The 13,054-nt window shown below is 42.5% G+C and overlaps 1 protein-coding gene across 1 annotated transcript; it reads left to right on the top strand.

Annotated features, from left to right (window-relative positions):
- Window positions 1–1,857: 1,857 nt before the first annotated feature.
- LOC117560157 (tyrosine-protein phosphatase non-receptor type 22-like) lies at window positions 1,858–11,709 on the top strand. The gene is made up of 8 exons (XM_034236964.1): window positions 1,858–1,901; window positions 3,012–3,316; window positions 4,489–4,516; window positions 6,292–6,345; window positions 7,080–7,183; window positions 10,195–10,225; window positions 10,310–10,390; window positions 11,168–11,709. Exons 2-8 carry the CDS (start codon window positions 3,302–3,304, stop codon window positions 11,227–11,229), a joined length of 375 nt encoding a protein of 124 aa, XP_034092855.1. The 5' UTR covers window positions 1,858–1,901; window positions 3,012–3,301; the 3' UTR covers window positions 11,230–11,709.
- The last annotated feature ends 1,345 nt before the right edge of the window (window positions 11,710–13,054 follow it).

The following is a 13,054-nucleotide window of genomic DNA, read 5'->3' as shown; positions in this document are numbered from 1 at the left end:
ACTTCGCCACACGGGAGTGTGTTTGTGTAACGAGCTTCAGAATAGATATTAATGTTAGTCTCTGTTTCAGAGCCCGCCCCCTCCTCTGATTGGCTGATGGTCATCATCCCTCCAAACGCTGCTGCTGAGGCTCTCAGGGAGTTAGGAGGTGAGGAAGAGGAGGAAGAGGAGGAGGAGGAGGAGGAGGAGGAGGATATTTCTGTTTCAGCTCGTTGTGATTCATTTACTAATTGACGTTCCCCCCCACCCAGGTAACCCCCCCTCACCTGTGCCCCCTCTCCCAGAGAGAACACCTGAGTCCTTCGAGCTGGCCCTCGATGAAGGTGACTCCATTTATAACGAATAAACAAAACGTTTTTAATGCAATTTTGTAGTTTAATTCCAAAAAAGTGTTTTGAATTACGATTCTTAAAAAAAATCATAAAAAAACACAAATATAATATCTTTGACTCGCCATTGAAACGTCTTCCTCTCGCCGCCCTTCAGCCTTGGTGCAGCAGAGGTCAGAGGTCGGAGGTCAGAGGTCAGAGGTCACGGCGAGCCGGATCGGCACGTCTTCAGAGTGGAGCTCCTCTTCCTCCTCCTCTTCATCACCTCACACCGAGAGCAGAGCCTGGATCAGGAGCAAGGTGAGCAGAGAGTTCAAGAGAGTGCCACAGTGACGCATCCTAAAACCAGGAAGTGAGTCAGCATTTCTCCACTTCCTGTTCCCTCGTCTCAGAGCCAATGGGATCTCTCCATAGGGTTTAGGAAAATATCTGAACTAAGGTCTGTGGTTGAGACACATTGAAGAGACGGATCACGTTTTGTTCTAGGACATTAAATCCATCAGCAGTGACCCCACTGTGATTTCTGAAGAGTGGACGTGTCTGAAAAACGATGGTTGTTACCAAGTGGCTGAATAGGACTACAGAAGTCGTGGAGGTCGTTGTACGTCATTACGCCGAACACGTAAACTCTCCTCTAAGTTAGTTTCTGTTCTGCTTGAAAGCAAGTCCCTGCCTCCTGCAAAGTGTTCAAACAAACGCTTCAACTCGTTCCATCTAGAATCTGTGTGTTTGAATATGGATCTGAAGTTGGCGTGACGTTGAAGTCGTGCTGCTGGACTCGCCTGTAGTTCCTTTGTAGCATAACGTTAGCATTTAGCTTCTGGACATTAGATTTATGATTAGAACTTTATGAAAGTAGACATGTGGAGATTATCCGGCTGAACAAAACGTGATCCGTCTCTTCAATGTGTTTCAACCACAGACCTGATTTCCAGCTATTTTCCTAAACCCTATGGAGAAACTGCATTGCGTTTTTGTCGAGGGAACCGGAGCGAAGCTTACTTCCGGGTTTTAGGACGCGTCACTGCGGCGCTCCCGTGATATCAGACGTTCAGAGCATTTAACATTAAACTCACAGGAACATCTTTCTCTCTCTCGTAGAGCATGAAAGCCAAGATAACCTTCACAGGTGAGACTTCTTCAAATCACATGCAGATAGTCACCAGACCAGTGTCCATTTAAAGAGACTGTGTGTGTGTGTGTGTGTGTGTGTGTGTGTGTGTGTGTGTGTGTGTTCCCAGCAGTTCCAGTAACACTTGATCTGACATCACCTCCAGCCCTCCAGCCTCACTCCTCTCCTCCCAGTGAGACCAACACATCATGAACTGTTATCTAAAAACATACACGTGTCATTTCAAGAGACGTCGTGAGAACACAAAGTAGACCTATGTACAGAATGTGTGTGTTGTTTGAGGCACGCACGGCTCTGTAAAGTGTCTTTCTGAATTAAAATAAGCATCATTTAAATTAAATCTATAATAATGTGGATTATCTTTGTTTAGCAGCGGAGGAGAGCCTGACCCCCCCCCCTCCCTGACAGAACCCCCGAGTCCTTCATCCTCCCCACAGAGCGTGAGTTCACCCCCCCCCCACAACACACACACACAGGGTTGTTTCTAGCTGTTTGGGGGCCCTAGTTTTTACAGTTTTGTATCTACAATGGGGGGACTCCGAAGCCTTTCAGATGAGCTGTGGAGATGCATCAATCTGGTGCACTTTAAAGGTCCCATGTCATGCTTTTCTGGTTCTTACCCGTCCCCTTGTGTTCTGTAGCTTCATGCACGGTCTGCAGAGTCACAACCCCTCAAAGTGCACCCTGTAGGGAGCAAAACTCTAACACAGAGAAGACCTGTCTGTGCTGCCCCAGAATGCCTCGTTGGACATTTCTCTTTAATTCTTGGGTATAGTGACTTCCTCACACACACTCGGCGGGACGTTGCGAGGTTCGCTGCTGCCAGGAGCGGGACACTGTGAGCTGGCTCACTGGTGTGGGGTCGGAGAGACAGCGAGACACCGCGGAACTCAGCCTGGGCACACACACAAACTCCCAGCCAGGCTGCGGGTGTGTGTGTGTGTGTGTGTTCGGGCTGGGTTTCACTGTGTCTCGCTGGGCTCATAGGGGAGGGGGGGCAGGAGCTCCAACAAGCCGTGTAGGACAGAGAGTGAATACACAGACTATACAGAGTTGCTGTAAGAGAAACCAATGTGAGTTTGGAACATTGAACAATGTAAATCTATTCTAGTAGAACTCAACAATGGAACTATGATCAGTAGACCCTATATTTGATTGTTAAGCATATAATGCTTCACCGAACACAGGAGGGGTCTCGGCTGTCTATATATAAAGACGGCTCATTTAAATTCTTCCCAAATATATTGAGGCTGAACCTGAACTTTCAGCTTGGGGGCCCCCTAGTGGCCGCAGGGGCCTATGCATCCACACAGTCCGCCTATAGGAAGAAACGGCCCTCCACCTTCACACACACACACATGCACACACACACACACACACACACACACACACGCACACCACACACACACACACAACCCGGCAGTCCTTCATGACTTTATTATTTGCCCTTCCTATTTGTTTACTTGTTCACACCATGTAAAGCGCTATAACAAACCTAATCTATCATTATTATTAATATTATTATGACTAACTCCCCCCTCTCCCTGCAGCAGTTCCTGTGCCCCCCCTCCAGCAGACGCCCCTCCTCCAGCAGACGCCCCCCCCTCCAGCAGACGCCCCTCCTCCAGCAGACGCTCCCCCTCCAGCAGACGCCCCCCTCCAGCAGACGCCCCCTCCCCAGCAGACGCCCCCTCCCCAGCAGACGCCCCCTCCCCAGCAGACGCCCCCTCCCCAGCAGACGCCCCCTCCCCAGCAGACGCCTCCCTGCCCCCCCCCTCAGGTGGGACGCTCCTCAGAGTGGGACGGGACGTCTCAGCCCAAAAGGTTCCTGGAGGTGGTGATGAGCCGCAGCAAGGTGAGCACTTTAGCTTAGATCCTTTCTAAACAAATATATAAAAACCCAGTGACTCTGCACACGAGTCATTATCTGGATTTATGAAAGTGTCCAAACAAACTCATGTATTCATATCTGTGTTGACGACATTTCATCTTTTCTTGTTTTCTGTTTACTTTTTTTTATTACTGCCGATTTTTTTTCCATATTTTATTCTATTTCAGAATCAGAATCAGAATCAGAATACCTTCATTAGTCCCACAGAGGGGAAATCTGCATCGCTACAGCAGGAAAGAGCCACAGACAGCTTAATGTTACTAATGTTAAAACAAGTACTAAGTTATGATATAATAAAAAAATAAAAAAATAAAGAAAAAACACTTTTCAAAAAACAGTTCTTAGGATTTGTGGCTACTTTTATATTTTACTACATTTTTTATTATTTTTTTATATTTTTCTAGTTCTCTATCTGTGTCTTTTTAATGTTTGTTTCACTTTTATGTCTGCACCACGACACCAAGTCAAATTCCCCGTACGTGTCGACCGACCTGGAGATAAACCTGATCCTGATTAAAGGGATCAATACGAGTCTTTAGTGTATTGATTCTTCCTATAGTGTATACTGTTGTATACCTCATGGTGTCCCATACTGTTCATTGAGCCGAGAGATAGGGAGTCGGAGGCGGTGCAATGAAGGTGCAAAGTTGTCTTTATTCAAGAGGACATGTTGTCGGGTCGCAGCCCGGGACGACAAGAGAGAGAGAGAAGCCAGGAGGGCACACAATATATATAGTAAACCACATACATGTCCGTGCGGAAACAATACCCCCAACTGTAGTTCCATGTGTGAATTATGTAACCCAGTGTATTAATAAGTGGTCACTACATCATACTGTTGTTCGTTATCTTTGTATATCTGTCATGCGTTGATTACTCTGCTCTGACTGCTTCTTTTGCTCATCTGAATCGCTTCTGATCGAATCTGAATCTAATCCTGATAGCCTTTATTTTAATGCTGAGAATGATCCATTTCCTTCTTTAGAGGGTCTTTATTATCGCTGACTTTTGTTTTATTGAATATTCAGGACAGAAAATGTTGTATAAATAAAACTCCTGAACTAATTTCCCTGCTTTTGCATTAGTTCACATTTGATGAGACTTTAACTTTTGTTCATTGCGAATGTTTCCCACAGAGCGTCCGAGCTAAGAGTTCCCGACAAGGTAAGAGATGTCCTTTCATTTCAACTCCACCCTACCTGGCAGTTAAAGGGTTACAGTCATGTGAGGCTAGATTAAGAATGAATCACATGTTCCTTTACGATTAAGAACATATCAATGAGCCAGTTTTCCATCATAGTCAAACCTCTCTGTCAAAAGAACGTTTGCAGATTGTTCCGTAAATCAGGTGCGAATACATCAGCTCATTGTCTTTAGATTGTTACACCTGTCACCCGTCTATTTTAAAACCCCCACACCACACTCTGTAGCTTTTAAGATAAGAAGAACTTTATTGATCCGTAATCGGGAAATGTTTGCGTTGCAGCAGCATAAAAAACAAACAAGGCATAAATAGAAATTAAAGAGTAGTCAAACATCTGGAAATAGAATTAAAACGGCATTAAACACCCGGACACAAAAACACACACAAATACACAAACACGATATGAAGCAGGGTGTTATTCACATTGAGAGTGTGGGGACCGTTTGCAGATGATGGTGGATTGTATATTTAGGATTAATAATTGTGGTACAAGCAGGGCCGGCCCTCGGCATAGGCAGTATAGGTGAATGCTAAGGGCGCATCAACCCATAGGGGGCGCCGAAAATTGGGGAGACATTTTTTTTTTTAAAGTTAGAAATAAAAAAATAAAAACATGTTTTATTTCATAACAACACAATGTATTTGTGTTAATTTAAAAATAAATCTAACTCCCAAAAAACGTACACAGCTTCTGTGTGCTTTCATTAACATTGGAATTTACTGTGTAAGCGGCCGCGGGGGGGAGAGCTTTAGAGAGCTCTCTCCTGAAAGACTGAGCGGCTCTGATAACCTCAGCTCAGTGAGGTAAAGGCACACCTTTATATGATCATTATAGTTATAAAAAAATAAGAGAATAGGTGAAAAACAGGTATAAAATAATATATGACAGTACAAAAAAGTTGTTATTAATAAACAAGAATACAGTTTGAAAGGGGAGTGATTTGTAAAATATCCATAAAGAAAAAGAAAATCTGCTTACAGTTCTGTTTCATATGGGTGTTGAGAGATGTATCCATAGATTTCCTAATGTTGCTCTCAAAGTACACCAGATTGATGCTTTTAACGTCAATATTAAAAAAAAAAGTCTTCCCGGGGGTGCATGCCCCCGGACCCCCCTAGAGGAGGTGAGGTCCCCCCCCCCCCCCACTTAAATCATGTTCAAATGGATAGGAAACTAGATACAGTTACAGTCTTTCTGTTTTGGTGGTCATGCCACAACCGCGAGTCATAGTAAGTGTAAGTGTCTGCATTTGGGGGGGGAGGGGGGCGCCAGCTAAAATCTTGCCTAGGGCAGAAAATTGGTCAGGGCCGGCCCTGGGTACAAGTTGTTTTGGCCACCACATTTATCAACCGTCTCTCAAACTGGAGTCAATAGCCCGTTTGTGCGGGTCTATTTTCTGTGGCGGATGTGGTGCATTAGTGAGGATCAGGTGGATGTGGCTTTGTATACATGTCGTGCTCATGTCCATCATTAATAAAGAAAGTGCCAGTCATGGTTTTAACAGGTTCAGTTTAGCAGGAGGAATTATTATATGGTGCACCGCCTGTCAGCAGTTCAGTCTAACTATTCCTTTGTTTCCTTTAATCCACAAGTTGTTCACATTTCCCAGAGTGCATTGCTTTGAGTAAACCCAGCAGCAGCATGTAGTGTTCTGCACCACAGGAGGCCTTCTCTACAGAGCGATCACTTGATCAATATGAACTCTACTCTGTGTTGTGTGTGTGTGTGCTGCAGAGCCCCTCTCGGTGTTCCAGCAGGCCCCGCCCCCCCCGGCTGCAACAGGAAGTGGTGAGCAGCTTCACTCAATATATAAATAACCTCTATGTGCAAAGTAACTAAAGCTGCAGAATGAAGTACAAGTACCTCCAATTGTACACTAAGTTCACAACTTATTTATGTCCAGATACAAAAAGAGACTCTGTTGAATAAATGAAGTGGAGTCACAGACGTAACCAAGTACTGTTACTCAAGTACAAGATCGGAGTACTTCTACTTTTATTCAAGATCTGAGTACTTCTACTTTTATTCAAGATCTGAGTACTTCTACTTTTACTACAAGATATGAGTACTTCTACTTTTACTACAAGATCTGAGTACTTCTACTTTTATTCAAGATCTGAGTACTTCTACTTTTATTCAAGATCTGTTTTACTCAAGTACAAGATCTGAGTACTTCTACTTTTACTCAAGAACAAGATCTGAGTACTTCTACTTTTACTCAAGTACAAGATCTGAGTACTTCTACTTTTACTCAAGTACAAGGTCAGAGTACTTCTACTTTTACTCAAGTACAAGGTCAGAGTACTTCTACTTTTACTCAAGAACAAGATCTGAGTACTTCTTCCACCTCTGAGTGGAGTAGAAAGTATTGAGTAGAGTAAACTGAAAGACTCAAGTGAAGTACAAGTACCTCAAAATGTTCAGTACTTGGTCAGATTCCACCAGCAATAAAAAGCTGTTAGAGATGAAAGAATAAATGCATCTTTTTGAACTTTTGAGATCATGTCATATTGTGTTTGCAGCGGAGGGGGGTCAGTATGACTTCCAGCGCAGACCCTCCCTGAAGACAGAGACCTCCGGAAACCAACCGGAGAAAAAGGAGGAGAAGGGCATGACTCGATCCAGGGTAACAGATTTATACTTTAAAGGTCACCTCTTATACAAAATGCACTTCTCCATGTCTCTTCTACATCAACATGTGTCCCCTCTTCTTCATGTCTCTTCTACATCAACATTTGTCCCCTCTTCTTCATGTCTCTTCTACATCAACATGTGTCCCCTCTTCTTCATGTCTCTCTACATCAACATGTGTCCCCTCTTCTTCATGTCTCTTCTACATCAACATGTGGTCCCCTCTTCTTCAATGTCTCTTCGACATCAACATGTGTCCCCCTCTGCCTCTTCTTCATGTCTCTTCTACATCAACATGTGTCCCCTCTTCTCCATGTATCTTCTACATCAACATGTGTCCCCTCTTCTCCATGTCTCTTCTACATCAACATGTGTCCCCTCTTCTTCATGTCTCTTCTACATCAACATGTGTCCCCTCTTCTCCATATATCTTCTACAATCAACATGTGTCCCCTCTTCTCCCCTCTTCTTCATGTCTCTTCTACATCAACATGTGTCCCCTCTTCTTCATGTCTCTTCTACATCAACATGTGTCCCCTCTTCTCCATGTATCTTCTACATCAACATGTGTCCCCCTTCTTCTCCATGTCTCTTCTACATCAACATGTGTCCCCTCTTCTCATTGTCCTCTTCTACATCAACATGTGTCACCACTTCTCATGTCTCTACATCAACATGTGTCCCCTCTTCTCATGTATCTTCTACATCAACATGTGTCCCCCTCTTCTTCTTCATGTCTCTTCTACATCAACATGTGTCCCCTCTTCTTCATGTCTCTTCTACATCAACATGTGTCCCCCTTCTCTTCATGTCTCTTCTACATCAACATGTGTCCCCATCTTCTCCATGTCTCTTCTACATCAACATGTGTCCCCTCTTCTTCATGTCTCTTCTTACATCAAACAGGTGTCCCACTTCTTCTTCAATGTCCTTCTACATCAACATGTGTCCCATCTTCTTCATGTCTCTTCTACATCAACATGTGTCCCCTCTTTCTTCATGTCTCTTCTACATCAACATGTGTCCCCCTCTTCTTCATGTCTCTTCTACATCAACATGTGTCCCCTCTTCTTCATGTCTCTTCTACATCAACATGTGTCCCCTCTTCTTCATGTCTCTTCTACATCAACATGTGTCCCCTCTTCTTCATGTCTCTTCTACATCAACATGTGTCCCCCTCTTCTTCATGTCTCTTCTACATCAACATGTGTCCCCTCTTCTTCATGTCTCTTCTACATCAACATGTGTCCCCTCTGTGGAAAGAGACTCTGAAAGTTTCAGGAACAAAGATTCTCTCTCTTTTTGATCCATTTCTATAAAAACCTGTCTGAAAATGAGCTGATCAGATTTTGGCCACTTTATGAGGTCATAACGATGTTTTGTCTTGTGTAACCATTAGCCAATCAGCAACCAAGGTAACCCCGCCCCCCTTATCACCTGAATCTCCTCCTAGAGCACCATTGAGTTCTTTGTAACCAAATCTCTCTCAGAGGGGCGTGGGGAGGGGCTCCTTAATTTCATCTAAAGCAACAGACAGAGAATCAGCACTTTGGAAACAGGGCTGAAACAGAGGGGATTATGGGTAATGCTGCAATGATCTGTTTGGTGTTTCAGCCAATCAGAGTCTTGGGATCGGGAGGGCTGATAATTTATTCCGGGAAATTACTCTGACCTACTAATTGACCTGACCGAAGTTATTGAGTAAGTTTACTGCTTGGCTCAGATCCACCAACGTCAGCAAGATCTCACCTCTATTAACTCCTGAAGAACCAGGTTCAATTAACTGCTGTTTCAATTCAGACAACTCTCTTAAATCTGTTTCAGCGATCCCGAAGGATTTTGATATCAGTAATGAGGTGTGGCCCTACCTAAGTGTGTGTGTGGCAGGGTGCAATCTTACCTTTGAAGCAGGAGAGGAGAGCGCAGATGTCTTTTAAGTTATCCCAATCCAAAAGGTGGGATCAGTTTATTTGAAGAAAAATTGGTCCAAACTAATACAGGGTTTTTACCTTCTCTCTTTACAACATTATAATCATACTAAAACTATCATGCTGTGATCATGTTCCAATATGAAACTTGAATTCATAGTTTAGACATTAAAGTCTTCCGACAGAACTCAGAGGAATCTCCTCACGGATTGAAGGTGCTAACATTCACAATAGAGCCTGACAGCATTCAGAGGCAGCTCCTCAGAATGATCAGTAAGAATGAACAGTTTTAAACTTTCATCCAACAATTCACTCAGCATTCAATAAACAGATATGTAAGCAATATTTACCGAGTTTGAGAGAACCTTACCGAGTTTGAGAGAACCTTACCGAGTCAAAAACCCAGCTCTCCAGGGAGAGAGCTTACCGGGAGAGTATACCAGGGGAACCCCCCCCCCCCTCACTCTCAGCTTGCTCCCTCTCCGCCAGTGTCTTTATGCTAACAGGATAGAAACACAAAAACACCTCCTCTATACCCATATTTGTGGAAGCTGGGCATGGCCTCTGATGTACAGGACTAGACATGACCAGACATATTATATGGCTATGGCATAAGACACGCCCTCCCAAGTTTGTGTAAAAAGGACACGACCCCTACTCTGCAGGACTTGCAAAATATTATTCTCGGCTATGACATAACCACATTTTTGGGGCCTCAGTGTGTTTCTCCTTAAGTCAGGAGCCCCCCCCCCCCCCCCTTCCATGTGTACTGCTGTGAGGGAAGAGCGTATAGGCACTTACGCACTCAACTTAACAAACCACTTTGTTTATACTGTAAATATAGAAAATTATAAAATATGAAGCATTTTCATTTTGGGTTATTCAAGAATATATTTGATTATATTTGATTATAACTAACTTTTGTTTTAATTATTCAACCTAATATGGAGATCTGAACAGGAGACCGGCTCTGGATGTATCTGAGAGCTGGATACATTGATGAGAAACAGGATAATAGGGGACCTTTAATAAAACACCTGAGAGAGGCTGAACTAACTTCCTGTTTCCTTTTCTCCAGAGTCTCAAGTTCTTCAGACACAAACAGAAACGTGAGTGAAGATGATTTTGATTCAAACAATAAATGCTCTGATGTTATAAGAAAAGTTAAAGAGTTTAATATGTTATACTTTCAGCTAAAAATGCTCCTCTCCCTCCTCCATCCCAACCTGAAAGTCCTGCAGCTAACGGAGCGTCAACTTTCGGATTCAAACTCGGTACGTGACATCACTACGTAACACTCTTTAAAGTAGAGACACTACATACTGATATACACCTGAACATCAGCAGGAGAGGACTCTTTAAAGTAGAGACACTACATACTGATATACACCTGAACATCAGCAGGAGAGGACTCTTTAAAGTAGAGACACTACATACTGATATACACCTGAACATCAGCAGGAGAGGACTCTTTAAAGTAGAGACACTACATACTGATATACACCTGAACATCAGCAGGAGATGACTCTTTAAAATAGAGACACTACATACTGATATACACCTGAACATCAGCAGGAGAGAACTCTTTAAAGTAGAGACACTACATACTGATATACACCTGAACATCAGCAGGAGAGGACTCTTTAAAGTGGAGACGCTACATACTGATATACACCTGAACATCAGCAGGAGAGGACTCTTTAAAGTAGAGACACTACATACTGATATACACCTGAACATCAGCAGGAGAGGACTCTTTAAAGTAGAGACACTACATACTGATATACACCTGAACATCAGCAGGAGATGACTCTTTAAAATAGAGACACTACATACTGATATACACCTGAGCATCAGCAGGAGAGGACTCTTTAAAGTAGAGACACTACATACTGATATACACCTGAACATCAGTAGGAGAGGACTCTTTAAAGTAGAGACACTACATACTGATATACACCTGAACATCAGCAGGAGAGGACTCTTTAAAGTTGAGACACTACATACTCACAAATGTATATGATTTGTAACTTTTAAATGTCTCTCCTCAGGGTTTGGATACCGCTTTGGGAAACCTAAAGGTCCCCGCAGTCATCCAGAGTCCTGGGTGTGATAATATTGAAGCTGATGATGATGATGATGATGATTTAGCACGTCGCTAACGGACAGCGAAGAGTTCCTTACCCACAGAAAAGAAGCTGAAGCTGCTTCCCTTTTCCTCTGTTAACAGGAAGTGCCTTTTCCAGCGCTGATGCACTTTGTCCTGCAGAGAGGAGGATTTAATAACTCCTGCACCAAAGACTTGAATGTTTAATAAATCTAGCTCACCTGCAGGTTATTAGCTTCAAGAGGCGGGTAGAGAGGTTTTAATGCCGTACAACTTAGTGTAAGAGGAGTATATTTTGATATATATGTGCACATCAGTCAATGCACCATGCGTGTCATTAAGTTTGGTTTCTCTGCTATCATTCACATCCCTCTAGTATTAATATTTTTAAAGGATAAATGTATTTTTGAGAGGAGATTGAGGTACAGTGAATGTGATGTATACTGGTTACACACAAAATAATTTATTAAAAAAATATAGAACTTTTTTGCATCTTGTTGTTGTTTTTTTATAGTGAACAAGAATTCATGTTTATTTTTTTTTGTATTTTGGGGATGAGTCGCCTTCTGGTGGCAGAGGGAGGGACATTAGTGTTGTTTTCTTTAAAGTAAATTCAGATTGAACACAGTAAAACAATTCAATTGAAGTGGCCGTCCAAAAAAAATTATATTTTTTTACTTATAGTGAAAACCACTCTTGAATGATGGATGGTAAACTAAAATCTTTAGGAATCCAAACTGTAACATATAATAAGTACCCTGTATCAAGATTGATGCAAAACAAGTGACCTTTGACATTTTTAGAGAGATTTAGAAAATAAAAAACACTTCTGGGGTCATTTGGGTGCATTTGCCGTTTATCTGGAACCCATTGGTCGATTTTGATGATTGACATCTCTTTTGAACCGATAGAGCCAATAGAATCGAGAGGGTATTTCTAAATCCATCTACACGTTAACATTGAGGAGTGAGAGTGATGCGCAGCCAGCATGCCCAAAACCGGAAGCTGGGTTGTAGCTCTCATACACTCTATATGAAAACTACTCTTATTGACAAAATGTGATGATGGATTATCAGTAATCATTTCAAAGTGACAGAGACACATTGGATTCACCTTCAGCAGCGTTTATATGCGTTTTAATGCCATTGAACACAACTTTTGATCAGAGAACAGCAGGTAAGACGTATTTGCCGTTTTGGCCCCAAAGTGAAGTTGTGTGTTGTCTTTGCTTGCTTTCGCTGCCGCGGGTTTTGGTTGCAGCAGCGAAGGTCACAGTGATGATACTTATACCATTGGAATCTGTGGAATCTCAGCTTTCATATGATATCTTGTTTGTGCAGATCCGATGAAGTATAACATATTTCTATCGTGAGTTCTGTGCTAAGTCCGTCAGCGCTCTTTCGCTCAGTGCTAATTCAGACGCTCGGCTTTAGAGTTGTGTTTAGTTTCGGTAAAATTGGTTAATATCATCAGTTAGTTGAGTTTCTTCCCGTTAAGTGGGTATGACGCATTAATAGGTTGTTACATTTTAAGAAGCCCTGAGACACAGTTTCGTAAATATTGTTGTGTTTTACCCCCGGGGGCATGGCGTTTAATGCTGTAAAACTTAGTGTAAGAGGAGTATATTTTGATATATATGTGTACATCAGTCAATGCACCATGCGTGTCATTAAGTTTGGTTTCTCTGCTATCATTCACATCCCTCTAGTATTTAAATTAATATTTTTAAAGGATAAATGTCTTTTTGAGAGGAGATTTCGAGGTACAGTGAATGTGATGTATACTGGTTACACACAAAATAATGTATTAAAAGAATATAGAACGGTTTTGC

Source organism: Gymnodraco acuticeps, unplaced genomic scaffold (assembly GCF_902827175.1).
Source record: "Gymnodraco acuticeps unplaced genomic scaffold, fGymAcu1.1, whole genome shotgun sequence".
Lineage (NCBI taxonomy): Eukaryota > Metazoa > Chordata > Actinopteri > Perciformes > Bathydraconidae > Gymnodraco > Gymnodraco acuticeps.
The sequence above is the reverse complement of the archived record's forward strand: the minus strand, read 5'-3'. Positions and strand labels throughout refer to the sequence as shown.